Source organism: Bos indicus x Bos taurus, chromosome 14 (genome assembly GCF_003369695.1).
Source record: "Bos indicus x Bos taurus breed Angus x Brahman F1 hybrid chromosome 14, Bos_hybrid_MaternalHap_v2.0, whole genome shotgun sequence".
NCBI lineage: Eukaryota > Metazoa > Chordata > Mammalia > Artiodactyla > Bovidae > Bos > Bos indicus x Bos taurus.
Window position 1 is genome coordinate 70,195,433 of NC_040089.1, and position 18,720 is coordinate 70,214,152.

Below are 18,720 nucleotides of genomic sequence, written 5' to 3' on the forward strand. Positions count from 1 at the left end.
GCTGAGTGATTAAAAGTTAAAAAAGATGTGGGTATTAGGAATAGAATGATATCTAACTTCAATGATACCTAATAAATATTTGAAAATAGCAAGGCGATAATAGCTAGAGATAACTTAGATTAATGCATCTAAATTGGAGGTAACTGTTATTTCCATTATAAAACATTGCCAGCATGATTTATTTGCATAAGTTAGCCCACAAAATCAGAGTATGTAAAGTTATCATGGTCTTTTTATATTGTCTCTTAAATTACTCTTCAATTCTGAGTGTGGCCCGTAATTATAAAGTCTGTTCTACATGTTGAAAATAACATAGTTTGTAGTTTCAATAACTATGCTAGGAGTAAGCATTCAAAGAGGGTTATAGTTTGTAGTTTAGTAGGGACAGGGCAATGTAATTGATAATTAGGAAGCACTAAGATAATTGTTTCAATGAGAATGTTTGCTAAGTACAATAGGAACATATATAGAAGGACCATGTAAATCAGCCTACGAGGCTAAGGGAAAGCTTCAAAGGAGTTATTGTTTAAGGTAATATGTGAGGGATGAGTAATTTTGTAGGGAATGAGAAAGGGGCATAGCATATGTACAGGTATAGGCAAGAGTGAATTAAAACTACTTCAGTGTTTCAGGAATATAGTATGCGAAGGGCAGTGACAGAGGGGCATGAGTTGAGGCTGAATGGAATTATCTGCAATAGAATTTTTTATTATGAAAATATTGAATACCATATATCCAATATTATGCTTAGTATTTAGAGAAATTAAAAAGAAAATTAGCAATACACATTCCATGTTAGTTAAGGTGTTAGTAGCTCAGTTGTGTCTGACTCTTTGCAACCCCCTGGACTATAGCCCACCGGGCTCCTCTGTCCATGGAATTCTCCAGGCAAGAATACTAGAGTGGGTTGCCATTCTCTTTTCTAGGGGATCTTCCTGACCCAGGGATTGAACTCAGGTCTCTTGCACTGCAGGCAGATTCCTTACCATCTGAGCTACCAAGGATTGAGGCTAAATTTTTTTGAGAACTTGTTTATACTTAATTAGTGAAATTATATTCTAAAGCCCCCTAGCAAGGAAAAAATTACCAAAATTACCCTGGAATATCTGTTACCCATAACTATAGTATATATGGTTTTGAGTATGTGTAGTTTGGATTAATAATAAAATGATCTCTCAGTTCCAAGTAGTGGAAAAAAGTAGAATCACCTCTATACAAGTAGAATCACCTCCGGTGCTTTTAAAAAATGCCAGTGCTTAGGCCTTGATCTCTGAGGCTGTGATTATTTGGTCTGGATGATGGGGAGAGGGACTGAACATCCATATATTTTAGGTTTCTGGATGACTCTCATATCCAGCAGGAGTTGAAAATCACTGGTTTAAAAAATTAATTTATTGGCTTTCAAAGTGTAAGCTTTCAAATATAAGACTTGGTTGCTTAATTATAATATTAATAATATATCAACCTGGAGTTAATCTTGCAAGTTATCACCTATTGTACAAGCAGTTTTTCTTTTAAATAATTTAGATATTCAGCATTTAAATATTATTACTATAAGGATAAACACTCCTAAGAAACCTGAAGGCTGGAATGCTGAAATTGCTAATAGCTTATGATAATATAGTCAGATTCAGTTGATTTTTATTCCACATACCCAGCAAAGAACAAGTGTGGGAAACAAAGTTCAGGAGTTTAAAGAAAGTCTTCTGGAGATGTAGAGATGTTTGAGACAGTCATCACTAGGGAGCAAAGTGAAACGAGAGATTTTGGAGTTGCAGGGCCTCTTGAAGGTGCCTCAAAGTTAAATTTATTCTTATCTCCCATTTTCATGTAATTAATGGTAATTGGATTAATAGAGTTAGATTCAGTATGAAGATAAAACAGTTATCTTCATTAATATGGAGAGGTCAGGACTGCTGTTGAATTGAAATAGCTTGGGAAATGGAGGGCTGGGTCTTTTAGCATTTAGGAACACCAGCCAAATAACTATTTGGCTTCATCTTAGAGCTTTATCATTAGCAACTGAAAAATGTATATTACGTAGTTCCCAGTTGTCAGAGATTGTAATTATTAGCCCAGTGTTAATAGGGAATTGTAGCAATTTTCCAGCTAGTTTAAAAGGGTCATGTAATGTTATCTAAATTATGATGATCTTTTATTTTTTGTTTTTAGAAACTTTAAAGTTTTTGGTATACACAGTTTTGCCCCTCACAGTGGCACAAAAATCATGCATTTAATGTTCCAAGCAGAGGAGTATAAAATTCCCTCACTCTATCTGATTAATGAGTTCATTTTAAGCAGACCGTGATAACTTACTCATATTTATATTGCATCAACACCTTACACGTGGCAGCACCTAATAAATGTCTGTTGAATTAATAATAATTCAAACAAGTGTGGTATTATAAAATATCCTGCTTTTTATTCAAGAGCGAGAACTTGGACTATCCGTAGCGTCTGTGACAAATGTAGTTTTACTATGCTATCGAAGGTGGACGAGTACAGTACTAGTTCTGTTAGAAACTGCTTCTATTGCGAGTTCTTCACATTTGCACTTGTTTCTAAGTGGAAATAGAGCTGCCCTGGCATTTGTCTAGATTGTTCACAAGAAAGGAGGGTCCATACATAGCCTACCAAAACCCTTCTTCGCTTGATTTTCTATAGACAGCAGATGGCAAAACCATGAATACAGTAGACTGTATTTTAAGTAATTAAAAAAAAGCCTTGGGTCTCTAAACCTTACCTAATTTTTATAACTATATAATTATTTATTCCTTCTGATTTTTGCATGTGTGTATTTTTACTAAGAGGATAAATTATATTTTTGTTCTGGCTAGTGGGTTATTATATGAGGCTATTTGCATTCAAAGTAGTTTTCATTCTGTACAGTTATAAGAAGAAACTCTGGTTTTGCTAATTAAGTCATCTTAGAGTGTCAATAAATTAAATTAATTTTTTCCTTCTTAATTTAAAGGCACTGGATATAAACTGAAAGAGCTTGAAAAGATTGAAGAGGGTCAAACAATGATGATTGGTGGAAAAGAAATAGAAGTCATGGGTATCATCTCTCCAGATGATTTCAACAGTGGAAGATGTTTTCAGTTTGGAGGAGGATGTTCTGCTATCTTAAGTTCTTCTCAAGCTGCCAAGAAGTGTTTCTCTAACCCTTTCAAAAGTGTCTGTAAACTCAGTTCAAAGGAAAATAAACAGAACAGTTTCCAAAGTTGCAAACCACGCCATGACCCATATGCGCCAAGTAAGATTTAAAAGCTTAATTTGAGTTTTCTGTTTTTACTGTCTAAAGATATTTTGGTATGTGAATTTAAAGTTGAAATTTTGTTTTAACACTTTCAGGTAGAAGTATGTATCATTTTTCAGATATATAGTCTGACATAAGGGATAATGTTGAAGTTGAATAATAATATAGTTTGAGAAGTATTTTCATAAATAAATGTTCAATTGCAAGAGTATATTAACCAAAATACATGTGTTGAAGGAAAATTGTGCAAATTATAGATGTATAAACACATACATGTGTATGATTTCAACAAAACCTTATTGCTTTTGTAGGGAGAAAAATTAGTAAATTTATAAATTAGGTAAATTTATAAATTAGGAATATTTTTGAACTTCCATTTTGAAGATTGTATGCTTTGATCACAAGTATTAGTAATTAGTGACTTGCTGCTGCTACTAAGTCGCTTCAGTCGTGTCCAACTCTGTGCGACCCCAGAGACAAGAGCCCACCAGGCTCCCCCATCCCTGGGATTCTCCAGGCAAGAACACTGGAGTGGGTTGCCATTTCCTTCTCCAATGCATGAAAGTGAAAAGTGAAAGTGAAGTCGCTCAGTCGCGTCCGACTCTTAGCGACCCCATGGACTGCAGCCTACCAGGCTTCACCATCCATGGGATTTTCCAGGCAAGAGTACTGGAGTGGGGTGCCATTGCCTTCTCCCAATTAGTGACTTAATTGAGTATTAGAATATTGAAAGGTGAAAAATACTGAAAGGTGAGATTTCATGTAAATAATTCAAATTTTATTCATGAGAATCCAGTCAAGTTAATTTTCACATTAATGAATTTAATTTAAAAATTGCATCAAAAATAAAACCTGGTCTGTTTATGACTTTTTAAGATTTGATTGCTCAGTCAACAAGTATTTCTTGTGTGCCTTTTATACATTGGGCCCAGAGGTAAAACTGTCATTACAGAGCTTCTCATTTGGTGACGTGACAGACATAAAATTTGAATTATATTAAGTCTGTGATTCATTTTGCCTGAAATAGTGTGTACAGGGTGAGTTAATGATTGATGTTCGTCTTTTTCCACGTGGCAGTAAGAATGGCAGTGTATGTGCTCAGTTGTGTCCGTCTCTTTGTGACCCCATGGAGTGCAGCCTGCCAGGCTCCTCTGTCCATGAAATTGTCAGGGCAAGAACACTGGAGCAGGTTGCCATTTCCTTCCCCAGGGGATCTTCCCAACCTAGGGTTCGAATTGTCCTCTCTTGCATCTGCTGCATTGGCAGGTGGATTCTTTACCACTGTGCCATCTGGGAAGTTCTTTCCATGTGGATATCCAGTTAATTCAGCATTTGTTTGAAAAGACTTATTCTTATTGAATTTGTTTTGTTATATAGAAGTTGGAGAAGAGAGTAAGCTTTTCTCATAATGGTAGTAAAAATACTGAAATAATTATAAAAATAACTCTTAAAATAGCTATAAATAGAAGTGTTAAGGGCTTCCCAGGTGGCTCTGTTGGTAAAGAATCTACCTGCCAATACAGAAGACATAAGAGACACAGGTTCATCCCCTGGGTTGGGAAGATCCCTTGGAGGAGGGCATGGTGACCTACTCCAGTTTTCTTGCCCGGAGAATCCCGTGGACAGAGGAACCTGGCGGGCTATAGTCCATAGGGTCACAAAGAGTCAGACATAACTGAAGGGGCTTAGAATGCATGCATGCTTGCAAAAAGTATTAAAATAACTATTTTCCCCTCTTGCCATTTTGGGGACAGAATTTTTGAAATAAAAGGACCTTTTAGATAATTTAGACCAATCCCTTCACTTTGCATTTGAGGAAACTGAGTACCAGAAGGATGAACTGACTTGCTTAAAGTAGGTATTGGCATAATTTGTATTAAAACCCCCAAATTAAAAACTCCTTGCTTTCTTCTAGCTCATTTGAGACTTAATTGAAATTTAGAGAGTGGGAGTTTCTGCTTCTGATTTTTCTCTTTGTGTGAATATTTTGTCTGTCACACTGGCTCATAAGCCTCCTTCTGTCCTTTATGCTTCTTTCTCTTCACCTTCCTGTTATGTAGTAGAGAACTGTGGTGAACTGAAAGGAACACTGTGCTTAGTCAAGGGCCTGAGTTAGAGTCCTGCTTTTGCCACTAAACTACTGATTCTTCGACCAGTTGAGGTAGTCACTTACTTCACTATATTTTGCCTCATGTAAAATGTGGGTTTTAATAACTACCATAGAGATTTAGAGTGCCTGGTATATACTGTATACAATAAATATTTGATAACTGAGTGAATGAAAAATTTTATTATGATAATTTGTATATATGTGTACATGAGTGTGTATGTGTGTGTGTGTGTGTGTGTGTGTGTAAGCAAGCCCTTTTTGTAAGTGGTAAATACTTGATTATCCTCTCTCTTTTTAAATCTTGTTAAAGGTAGTTCTAACCTGTAGACTTAAAACTAAAGCAAGAGAGATTTTGTTAGCATTAAATAATGCTTCATGATCATGAAGGGCATCTAAAGATTTAAACTGATGTCCTATTGCTGTGGTGCTTTAGGTTTTATTTTTCTCGAAGCTTCGTGCTTTGTTAGATGACTTATGATTCTATGGTCCTTGCTTGAGCTGTGAATCATCTTTACCTCTATTTTCTTTTTAATTCCCTTTGTCCTTTTTAACTAATTTTTAAAAAAGCTTTCTTTCTTTATTTATAGCTTCACTGAGCCTTAGTTGCTGCGTGTGGGCTTTCTCTAGTTGCAGTGAGCAGGGGTTACTCTAGTTGCTGTGCAGGCTTCTCATTGCAGTGGCTTCTCTTGCTTACGCTTGGGCTCTACAACGCACGGGCTTCAGTAGTTGCAGAGCGTTTGCTCAGTTGCTCTGAGGCATGTGAGATCTTCCCAGACCAGGGGCCATACCTGTGTCCCCTGCATTGGCAGGTGGATTCTTAACTGCTGGACCACTAGGGAGATCCTCTTTTTGTTCTTTTTTTTTTTTTTTTAAAAAGGAACCATTTCTTGGTTGGAAATCCACAAGACATACTCTGTTCTTTACTACTGGGATATGGAGGAAACTCAGGGGCTGAGTTTTCCGTTTTCACACTCTATTCCCCTACCTGCCAGGAATTCACCTTGAAAATGAGAGTTTCTTTTGGTTGCTCAGAAACCTGGGAAGATCCACAGAAAACCTTCCTCCAGGTAATTACTATCAGTAAACATGACCAGACTCTCATTTCTGTGACTATATATTTCCACACTGAGGGTTATTTATTAAATCCCCTGTGGGTTTTTTTTTTTTTTTTGGTTGCCCCACACAGCTTGTGAGATGTTAGTTCCTGGACCAGGGTTTGAACCCGTGTCCTTAGCAGTGAAAGCACTGAGTCTTAGTCTCCTGGAACCTATTGTTTTTTAATCTCCTTTTCTCATCTTTGTTCTCTTTTTTCATATTTTAAAAAATCTATTTTACTTTTTTTAACCATGATGCAGACATACAAATATATCCAAAAAATTACTTTGATGGGTTTATTATCTGATTTCAGATTTATCAATTCATACCAGCTTTCTAGTTACATTTGGTTTTGTTTTTTGAATGATTTTAAATCTTTTAAATTGTATTACCATATTACTAAAGAATTACATTGTTATTTGACGGTTACTCCATGCTGCTTTGTCAAGATTCATGAATTTTACATTTCATAAATGAAGTAATTAATTTTAAGCAAATAATGGTGGTGAAGTCAATGGAAAATTTGTCATTCTTTCTCAGTTCTTCTGATTAATAGGGGTGATAGACATTGTTAGTCGGCATAGGAATTAAAATAAAGGAAGCCTTTATATTAAATTTGGAAAGCCTTTCAAGAATAAGAAGCTATGAGTATTAGTAAAGGCCATCTTGGCAAAATTCCAACCTGTGCTTTCAGTTGGAAATAGTTCTCTTTGCTTTGAATACTGAACTAGTAAGTGTTGTGGCTTGATGAATTCTTTATGAAACAATAGTGAATTTTAGTGGTTTCAAAGCACTTTTGTGCATGAAATTTGGAAAGCTCTTTGCCATTCTTTGCATGAATCTTACATCAATAAGGCATGGGATTTTATTTTTAAAATTTTGTACCTTTGCTTAGCATTGATGTTACTGAATTTCAAAATTATTGTGTTTTAATTTTTTTTTCTTTTTGAATTTCAAAGTTTTTGATTTTTTTTTGTTGCAAATGACTGCAAACAGTTGTATCTTCTGAGTAATTAGAGCAAGATAATGTAATTACTGACAGAGTGAAATACATTTATAATTATACTTTTCCCTTTCTCTTAAGATTCCCTTGTTATGCTCCGACCAGATAAGAATCACCAGTGGCTGTTCAATAAGAACTGTTTTCCTGTTGTGGATGTAGTGATAGATCCTCACCTCGTATATTACCTTCGACCACATCAGAAAGAAGGGATCACATTCCTTTATGAATGTGTAATGGGAATGAGGTAGGAAAATAATTTGTTTGATCTAATCAGAGCTTTGATTTACCTGTAACATAATGGTTTCTAGGATGAGCCTAATATATAATGAGTCTCAATGAGTGCAGCATACATTTTAGTTGATAGGAATGGCAAATGGTAATGTGTATGTTTTATTCCACAGGTGGGTTCTTTTTAAAAAAATAATTTTATTAAAAAAAAAATTTGGCTGTGCCTGGTCTTAGTTGAGGCAGGCAGGATTTATAATCTTCATTGCAGCATGCAGGATCTTTTTTTTTAATGCAGCATGCAAACTCTTAGTTGCAGCATGTGGGATCTAGTTCCCTGACCAGGGATTGAACCCAGGCCCCTTGCATTGGAGCCCAGAGTCTTAGCCACAGTGGACCGCCAGGGAAATCTCCACAGGTAGTTCTTGAAGGATACTGTGTGCTAAATATCTTGCTTGGAACTGGACACACAACTTATGAGGATTTTGCAAAAAAGTTTCCTTCTTATCTCACCTCTGTTTACACACACACACACACACACACACACACACACACACACACACAGAGGAGTCCCTCTTCCTCTTTTATAATTGAGTTTTCTTAAAGAATTATAGTCAAAATACAGTTGAAGTAGAAGACACACACATAAATTCAAACCAAAGAGGGTTAAAAGAATCAAAAGTCTCTGCTAACATATTAGTACATTTCCTTCCAGGCCTTTTTTGTTGTTTTTGATGCATAGGACCTCGATTTTTACATTGGTCATTGCCACTCAGTATGCCTCAGTTACTAGGAAGCTGGGAATGTAAATTCCTTCAAGTTCTAAAGAACCCCTTGAATGATGCTGCTGCTGCTGCTAAGTCGCTTCAGTCATGTCCGACTCTGTGCGACCCCATAGACGGCAGCCCACCAGGCTCCCCCATCCCTGGGATTCTCCAGGCAAGAACACTGGAGTGGGTTGCCATTTCCTTCTCCAAGGCATGAAAGTGAAAAGTGAAAGTGAAGTTGCTCAGTCGTGTCCGACTCTTAGCGACCCCTGACAAGGGGAAAATTATCTCCTGGAAACTTTCTAGATGCATGTTCTTTCAAATATGCTCTTCTTTTTTGGAGATCTTACTTCAGTTGGCCTGAGAATCATCTTTTATTTCTTTTCTCTCATCTTCTCTATCTAATCACACCTAAGCTTTTGAATATTTTGACTTCCTAAATACCATTTCTAACCTAATTGTTTCTGGCCCTCACTATAGCAGTTCTAGTAACTGGTGTCATAAAATTATATTTTATCTGGACTATTGCAACAGCTTCTAACTTGTGTATCTGTTTCTGATGCTCCTCAGATTCCTTCTACTTATTGCTGCCAGTTTGATATTTCTGGAAACAGTTCTGAACATGGCATTTCCTTGCTTAAAATGATTGCAATTCTCAGAACTTAGAGCAATGTTTCCTAATCTGTGGTATGCACTCCACTTGGGTGGTGTATAGAATTATTTTAGGTGTACATGGACAAACTTTATTTTTTACTTTTAATCATAGCATATTTAGTTAGTGAATAATTGGAAAGAAATAGCATATCAAACTTTTGGTTTCACAAGTAGATTATGCTTAGAAAGAATTTATTTTCTTTTCAAATAAATCTAAGTTAAAAAGTGAGTTGATTTAGAGAAAAATAATAAATAGTAACACATAGTATCACATATATGGCAAAGCAGTGTAGTCATTCTTGGAAGACTGATGTTGGGGAGATACTGACTTACAAGATACAGTCTGAGCTTTCAAGGGCAAGTATCCTTATCTTCTGTCTTCTACCAATCTTGCCAGCTTCCTAACCTTGTATTTCTTTGCTTGGAATTCAGTTCAAGCTCCAGCTGTGCTGATGTGTTAATACTGATTAATGTAGTGAATTCCTGTTTTCCTTTAAAACTCTGCTCAAGGTTCATCTTCTTCAAGGGAAGCCTTTCTGCTCTCTTCGCTATACCTGAATGCTGGATCACTGTTTTCTCTCTGCCACTCACTATATCTCGTTTAGCTGGCATCTTGCAATGGCAAAATATAAAATAATCTAAAGTAATAATAAGGGCTATGCTGCTGCTAAGTCACTTCAGTCGTGTCCGACTCTGAGAGACCCCATAGACGGCAGCCCACCAGGCTCCCCCGTCCCTGCGATTCTCCAGGCAAGAACACTGGAGTGGGTTGCCATTTCCTTCTCCAACGCATGAAAGTGAAAAGTGAAAGTGAAGTCGATCAGTCGTGTCCGACTCTTCGAGACCCCATGGACTGCAACCCACCAGGTTCCTCCGTCCATGGGATTTTCCCAGCAAGAGTACTGGAGTGGGGTGCCATTGCCTTCTCCGAATAAGGGCTGTAGTAATCTAAAATAATAATAGTGGCTATAATTCATGTTTGTAATTTTTTCTCTATATTTTAAACTGGAAAACATAAATAAAATTGGTTTTGGTTGTTATTTCTACTAGTAAGAAACAGAATGGATTAACAAACTATACTTATATATTTCCTTAATTCCTTTGGATTTTGTAACTTTTAAAGTGTTTATCTAATACCTGTCAAAGAGCTTTTAAAACTATAAAGTGGTATAAATGCCAGTTACTGATAGTATTCCTTATAATGTTTAATTTTCAATTGCATGAACCAAATAGACTTGTAGGACAAGATTTTTACTAAATTATGTGTATTAGATCAAATAGTGTTTAATTTTTCTTACAGGTCAAGGAGCTATTTTGGTCGAGGACTTCATTTATTGCAAGAAAATCATAAATACAGATCACTAGGTCTTTCTGGTTTATGTTTCATTACATTTTAAAGTGTTTTGATATCTAATACTGAAACTGATAAAAACTGCTCAGCTGTCAGTGATGAGAAGCACAGTTATAGTTAAATTATTTAACTGTAGATATGAAATTGGCATTCATTTCTAGTTTCTAAATATGGAATCATTGTAGTAACAGATTTAGATTCAACTGTAACTTCAATTTGTTTTAGTAATTTAGTTGACAGTAAATATATAATGAATATAATTAGCACAGATGCAAAATGTCATAAATCAGCTGAATGAAAAGCTAGAAAATGTGTTTAGTGGGGGCTAGAATTCATCCTAATTACAAAATACCAGCTTCTGGGTTTGACTACTAGGTGATGGTGTTAGAGGCATAAAATACTTTCCTTTTGTAGTTGAAGGAAATATAATTATCTCTAACAGGGTGAATGGCAGATGTGGAGCCATTCTTGCCGATGAAATGGGTTTAGGGAAAACACTGCAATGTATTTCGCTTATCTGGACCCTGCAGTGTCAGGGACCCTACGGAGGCAAGCCAATAGTAAAGAAGACACTTATTGTCACACCTGGAAGCTTGGTGAATAATTGGAAGAAAGAATTCCAAAAATGGTTAGGAATCGAAAGGATCAAGATATTTACTGTTGATCAGGTAAGAGACTTTTGAAAATTTAGATTTGGTTATTTACTAAATCTCTAGTTTTTCAAATCAGTGCTGCAGCTTTCACTATCTAGTAGTTTTTCAAGCAGATGTAGTTCTCTTTTTTCTGATAGATGGAATATTGCCTTACAATTTAGTTATGAGTTAATATATTCTAATACCTAGATAATAGTTTTCAGGAATATGCTGCTTTTATTTAATTTCACACAATTTTTGCCCATGATTTGTTAAAGGTTACCTTTTTTTTTAGGACCACAAAGTAGAAGAATTCACGAAATCTCCATTTTATTCTGTTCTTATCATCAGTTATGAAATGTTACTTCGTTCCCTGGATCAAATTAAGAATGTAAAATTTGATCTTCTAATTTGTGATGAAGGGCATCGTTTGAAGAACAGTACCATTAAGACAACTGCAGCCCTCATTAGCCTCTCCTGTGAGAAAAGGATAATTTTAACTGGTCTGTATTTACTTTGGGTGAGATATGATGGAATTTTGCCTAATGAACATGCAGAACTTGTAGTATGATGTTTGACATCCAAAGAATTGATGATATTGAGTGAAATTCATACTAATCAACCTGAGTTAGTTGAGTCTCGGTAGGATTCTGAATTATCAAATTCCTGTGTAATGTTTCCCAGATTTTGGATTCTTTGAGGAATAAACACGATGGTATCATGATAAAGAAAGTAGAAGATGGGGCTAGACTGCTTGAGCTTGGTTTCCCAGTCTGACATTCATTTATAGCTGTGCAACTTTGGGCAAATTATACTTCTCCATACCTCAATTTTCTTATGCGTGAAATAGATTCCTTATGTTTTGAGGGTCAAATGAGTTAATTCATGTAAAGTTCTTGGAAGACCACCCTTATATGATAAGTGTTTAATACAAATATCCTTTATTTTTCCATGTTTGTGCTGTATGCATATGGTTTTTTGCTGGCCAAAGCTTCTAGCCCAGGTTGTCTAGAAAAGTGGGATAGACTATACAGTAAATACAAGAATATTTTTCTGCCTTATCCTTTTTAGCTTAAGGCCTAGACTAGAATTAGGCCTGAATGACTCAAAGGAATTATTTTCCCACACCTCATTTTGGTCTTGTGTGGTGCTTTCAACTTACCATTTTGGTAGCAGGAGAAAAAAGTTGTCATTACTAATGTTTACATCCCTTCTGTTTTCTGCTCAAGGCTCCTTTTCCTGATCATCTTTTATCCTTTTAGAAAGGACGGGCAGGGCATGGTTATTTTTCTTGCATCATATCCCACGTCTTTGTCCTTCATGCATGTCAGAGCTCTGCTCTGAAGTTAAAATGAGGGAGAGGGGGTGTGCCCAACAGCTTATTCCTCCAGTATACACCTTCAGGGTAGGAGTGTGCCCTGGAGCAGCAGAGAACCCGCCCCCTGCAGAGGGTTCCCACCTTCAAATAATTTATGGCTATTCGTGTAGAAGGATTGTATTACCATTACCAAATGTGATTTTAAAGACCGTATATACTTTTTAGAAATGATTTGGGGAACTGTTAAATGACCTTTACGTTCTTCATATTTAGTCAAAGTGGATTCTTTATACTTCTTGACTAGCCTTTGATTTTGAAATCCTTGGGGCCAGAAAAGCAATGGAAAAAAAAAAGATTTAGCTGAATTTAGTTACATTGTAGGAAAAGCAAAGCGGAGATTATTTATTTTTACTGCTCAGTGTGGTGTCAATATTGCTTACCTAAATAGTAGTAACAGCTATAGTGTTAAAAAGATTGGCATTCAAGGGGGAAAACAAAGAGTGAGAAATTTAGATTAGTTTTGGGTAATAATAATAGAGCAATAAAAAAAAATAGGACTTCCCTGGTGGCACAGTGGATAAGAATTCACCTGCCAACGCAGGGGACACGGGTTTGATCTCTGGTCTGGGAAGATTCCACATGCTGTGCAGCAACTTAGCCCGAGCACCACACCTCCTGAGCCCATGCTCTAGAGCCCAAGAGCCACAGCTGCCGAAGCCCGGCTAGAGCCTGTGCTCTGCAGTGAAAGAAGCTGTCACAGTGAGAAGCGTGCACAGCATGATGAAGGAGTAGCCCATTTACCACAGCTAGAGAAAGCCACACGTGGCAACCAGACCCAGACCCAGTGCAAAAAAATGGATTCTCTTCTATTTGACAATCAGATAATGTCCTTTAGCAAAAGCGAACAGTTTTACTACTATTCTCAATTATAAGAAAATACCAATTTAACTAGCGTTACAAATTAAATTTTATTTTGTTGTTGCTGTTCAGTCACCCAGTCGTGTCTACTTGTGAGTTGGACAGTTGCATTCAGTGACTCCCATGCTAGTAAGATCATGCTTAAAATCTTGCATGCTAGGTTTCAGCATTATGCGAACCAAGAAACTCCAAATATCCAAGCTGGGTTTAGAAAAGGAAGAGGAACCAGAGATAAAATTGCCAACATTCGCTGGGTCATAGAGAAAACTAGGGAATTCCAGAAGACATCTACCTCTGTTTCATCCACTACACTAAAGCCTTTGATTGTGTGGATCACAACAAACTGGAAAACTCTTAAAGAGATGGGAATACCAGACCATCTTACCTGTCTCCTGAGAAAGCTGTATGCGGGTCAAGAAGCAACAGTTAGAACCCTGTTTGGAACAACTGATTGGTTCAAGATCCAGAAAGGGGAACCACAGAGCTGTCTGCTGCCACCCTGTTTGTTTAACCTATACGCTGAGCACATCATGAGAAATGCCGGGCTGGATAAGTTACAAGCTGGAATCAAGAAAGGTGGGAGAAACATTAACAACCTCAGATATGCAGATGACACCACCCTTATGGCAGAAAGTGAAGAGGAACTAAAGAGCTTCTTAGTGAAAGAGAAGAGTGAAAAAGTTGGCTTAAAGCTCAACATTCAGAAAACTAAGATCATGGCATCCAGTTCCGTCACTTCATAGCAAGTAGATGGGGAAACAGTGGCAGACTTTATTTTTGGGGGCTCCAAAATCACTGCAGATGGTGATTGCAGCCATGAAATTAAAAGACGCTTACTCCCTGGAAGGAAAGTTATAACCAACCTAGACAGCACATTAAAAAGCATAGACATTACTTTGCCAACAAATGTCCGTCTAGTCAAGGCTATGGTTTTTCCAGTGGTCATGTATGGCTGTGAGAGTTGGACTATAAAGAAAGCTGAGTGCCGAAGAATTGATGCTTTTGAACTGTGGTGTTGGGGAAGACTCTTGAGAGTCCCTTGAACTGCAAGGAGATCCAACCAGTCCATCCTGAAGGAAATCAGTCCTGAATGTTCATTGGAAGGACAGATGTTGAAGCTGAAACTCCAATACTTTGGCCACCTGATGTGAAGAACTGACTCATTTGAGAAGACCCTGATGCTGAGAAATATTGAGGGCGGGAGGAGAAGGGGACAACAGAGGATGAGATAGATGGTTTGATGGCATCATTGACTCAATGGACATGAGTTTGAGTAAACTCTGGGAGTTGGTGATGGACAGGGAGGCCTGGCGTGCTGCAGTCCATGGGGTCGCAAAGAGTCGAACATGACTGAGTAACTGAACTGAACTGATAATGATTTTTAATTGGGGGAAAGTTGCTTTACAGTGTTGTGCGGTTTCTGCTGTACAACAATGCAAATCAGCTATAATTATACATATATCACCTCCCTCTTGAGCCTCCCTTCCCTCCCTTCATCCTACCCTTCTAAATTGTCACAGAGTGCTAGACTGGGCTTCTTGTGTTACATAGCAACTTCTCACCAGCTATCTGTTTTAGACTTGGTAGTATATATATCGGAGAAGGCAATGGCACCCCACTCCAGTACTCTTGCCTGGAAAATCCCATGATGGAGGAGCCTGGAAGGCCGCAGTCCATGGGGTCACTGAAGGTTGGACACGACTGAGTGACTTCACTTTCACTTTTCACTTTCATGCATTGGAGAAGGAAATGGCAACGCACTCCAGTGTTCTTGCCTGGAGAATCCCAGGAAGGGGGGCTTCCATCTGTGGGGTTGCACAGAGTCGGACACGATTGAAGTGACTTAGCAGCATTGTATATATATCCATGCTACTTGCTCCATTCTTCTGCTCTCTCTTTACCCCACTGTGACCACACATCCATTCTCTGTATCTGTTTCTATTCTTTCCCTGAAAATAGGTTCATCAATACCACTTTTCTAGATTCCATATATATGCATTAATATACAATATTTGTTTTTCTCTTTCTGACTTATTTCACTCTCTATAACAGGCTCTACATTCATTCACCTCACTAGAACTGACTCAGATGTGTTCCTTTTTATGGCTAAGTAATATTCCATTGTATATATGTACCACATTTTTATTCATTCATCTGTTGATGGGCATCTAGGTTGCTTCCATGTCCTAACTATTGTAAATAGTGCTGCAGTGAACATTGGGTACATGTGTCTTTTAGAATTGTGGTTTTCTCAGGGTATATTCGCAGTAGTGGGATTGTTGGGTCATATGGTAGATTTATTCCTAGTTTCTTTTTTTTTATGGAATCTCCATATTGTTCCCCTTAATTGTTGTATCGGTTTACATTCCCACCAACAGTGCAGGAGGGTTCCCTTTTCTCCACATCCTCTTCAGCCTTTTTGTTTGTAGATCTTTTGATGATGCCCATTCTGACCATCGTATTAAAACCTAGACAGTGTATTATAAAGCAGAGACATCACTTTGCTGACAAAAGTCCATATAGTCAAAGAGAGTTGGACCATAAAGAAGGCTGAGTATTGAAGAATTTATGCTTTTGATCTGTGATGTTGAAGAAGGCTTTTGAGAGTCCCTTGGATATTGGGGAGATCAAACCAGTCAATCCTAAAGGAAATCAACCCTGAATATTCACTGGAAGGACTGATGCTGAAGCTGAAACTCCAATACTTTGGCCACCTGATGTGAAGGGCCAACTCACTGGAAAAGACCCTGATGCTGGGAAAAACTGAGGGCAGGAGAAGGGGGTGACAGAGGATGAGATGGTTGGATGGGCTTACTGACTCAATAGACATGAGTTTGAGCAAACTCTGGGGGATAGTGAAGGACAGGGAAGCCTGATGTGCTGCAGTCCACGGGATTGCAGGAGTCAGACATGACTGAGTGACTGAACAGCAACAATTCTGACCAGTGTAAGGTGATACCTCATTGTAGTTTTGATTTGATTTCTCTAATAGTGATGTTGAGCATCTTTTCATGAGTTTATTAGCCATCTGTATGTCTTCCTTGGAGAAATATCTGTTTAGGTTTTCTGTCCAATTTTTGATTGGGTTGTTTGTTTTTCTGATGTTGGGCTATATGAGCTGCTTATATATTTTGGAGATTAATAAATTTAATATTTTCAGTAGAAAATGATTCTGGGACTCCATTCAGCAGGACTATCCCAATGATGACCAATAAGGTCATTTCCTTGCCCCCTTTATTTGTGCTTTGTCTTCTTTACCTTGTTTCTGCTTTCTTTCTTTCTTTTTAAAAAATATATTTATGTATTTGGCTGCATTGGGTCTTAGTTGCAGATCTTTGTTGCATCATGTGGGACCTTTTTTGCTGCTGTTGTTGTGGCAAGCAGGCTCTCTGGTTGCTCCGTGGCATGTGGTTAGTTCCCCAACCAGGGAATGAACTCAGTCCCCTGCCTTGCAAGGTGGATTCTTAACCACTGGACCACCAGAGATGTCCCTGTTTCGGCTTTCCTGTCCTGGTCACTCCTGCTCCTGAGCTGCGAATTTAGGTGAAAACTAGCACTAGGTAAGCTCTCATATTTAGAAATGCTTATAGTTGGTTTTCATCTGCTCAGAATTGCCTTAATAAATTCTTTTTAATAGTGGCAGGGTATCTTACTCCCAAGGTGATTTGTGTTTTATTGTGGAATTAACATTCGATTATGAGTATGTGCAGTGCTGCATACATAATAGGTGCTCAAAAGCTATCTTAAGAATCCAATGAAAGTAATTTTGATTTTGTTTCCTCCTCTTATCTGGCCCTGTGCTGTGAAGAATATTCAGTTAATATTTCCTCCAGGAAAAGTTTTAATATTAAAATTAAATTAAAATTTAATAGAGGTATATTAAACTTCTAGGGATGCCATAACAAAATACCACGGACTGGGTGGTAAATTTCTTCAATGACAACAGAAATGTATTTTCCCACCATTCTGGAGACTGGAAGTCCAGTCTCAGGCTGTCAGCAGGTTTGATCTCTTCTGAGGCCTCTCTCCTCGCCTTGAAGATGCCTGTCTGCTTGCTGAGTCCTCTCATGGCCTGTCCTCTGAGTGTGTATATCCCTGTGTGTTTTTTCTTCTTGAAAGAATACAAGTCATGTTGGATTAGGGCCTCACCCTTATGAGTTTCTTTAACTTTACCTCCTTAAAAAGCCTGTTTTCTAATATAGTCACACTGGGAATTAGGACTTTCAAGATACGAATTTTGAGGGGACACAGTCAATTCATAACATCTCATTATGTCAAATAGCCTTCATTAGATATTAGATATCCTTTATTTATAGTATAAAAAAGAAAAATATGAGATTTGAAGCAAAATTCTTATTGAAGAATAAAAGTTAAAAATATATGCAGACATACAGATACATATATGTACTGGTGTATTATGGCATGCTTAGAAACTAGAGAATGGAAGTCATCCTTTAGTCTCAGTTTCTTAATGAGCTGTTAGCAGTTTTTCATGTTTCATTATTCTCTGTCACACACACACACACACACACACACACACAGAACATACATGCATATTTCTTTATTTTTTGTATATATTGGGTTGGCCAAAAAGTTTGTTTGGGTTTTCCCATAAGATCATATGGAAAAACCTGAATGAACTTTTTGGCCAATCCAGTACATATAAAGTCCATCTTTATTCATTGACACACATAATGCACATCAAAATACACTTAATGTAAACATTTTTCTATTATATTGCATAATTTTGAAATGTGATGAATATCTACAAGCACATACTTTTTTCTATGTCGACTGCTAAAAGTGAAATTATTGGATCTAAAGGAAAAATACACAGAGGAGTATGTATAAAGAGCTCTTACACCTTTTTATGGAGATCAGAGACACGGATATAGCTGTAGGTTATTGGTAGTGTTCCTGTACTTGGGTTGGGTGGTAGATTTATGTCTCCTTAAGAGTAAACAATGAAACAGAAAGCTGTTATTGCTGGGATAGAGGTAGAGGAAGAGGAAGTTCTCTTAATTTCACTTCCATAGCTCTGAAAATAATTTTAGTAAATACACAAACTTGAAAAATCTTTAGTGTTTCCTTTTTTCTTGTCATCGGACATTGCTGCTTACTTAACTTTTATTAACGTTATATTATTTAGCTGCTTCTACAGGTTCTACATAGTCTAGAATTAGAAAGGAATACTAAAAGCAGCGAGCTGGGAACTAAAGTATTTCTAGACATTTGTGACAACTTCTCGGAATGATACTATCCTAGTGTATTGCCTAGCTTCTAGCCCCTTCTTTTCTTTTTTTAAGAAATTTATTACTTTTTTGCTGCACTGGGTCTTTGTTGCTGTGAGCGGGCTTTCTCTAGTTGTGGTGAGCAGGGTTACTCTTC

At 37.3% G+C, this 18,720-nt stretch overlaps 1 protein-coding gene across 5 annotated transcripts in view; it reads left to right on the top strand.

Moving 5' to 3' along the window:
• RAD54B (RAD54 homolog B) overlaps positions 1-18,720 on the top strand; it is a 118,259-nt gene that overhangs the window by 70,924 nt on the left and 28,615 nt on the right. For 3 of the 5 annotated variants that reach the window (XM_027561529.1, XM_027561531.1, XM_027561530.1), the window contains 4 exons: positions 2,975-3,256; positions 7,549-7,711; positions 10,907-11,132; positions 11,392-11,599. In XM_027561529.1, coding sequence (XP_027417330.1) covers positions 2,975-3,256; positions 7,549-7,711; positions 10,907-11,132; positions 11,392-11,599 — 879 coding nt within the window. Of the gene's footprint in view, positions 1-2,974; positions 3,257-6,361; positions 6,437-7,548; positions 7,712-10,906; positions 11,133-11,391; positions 11,600-18,720 lie in introns of all 5 variants that reach the window. The other 2 variants (XM_027561527.1, XM_027561528.1) reach the window with 1 other exon arrangement.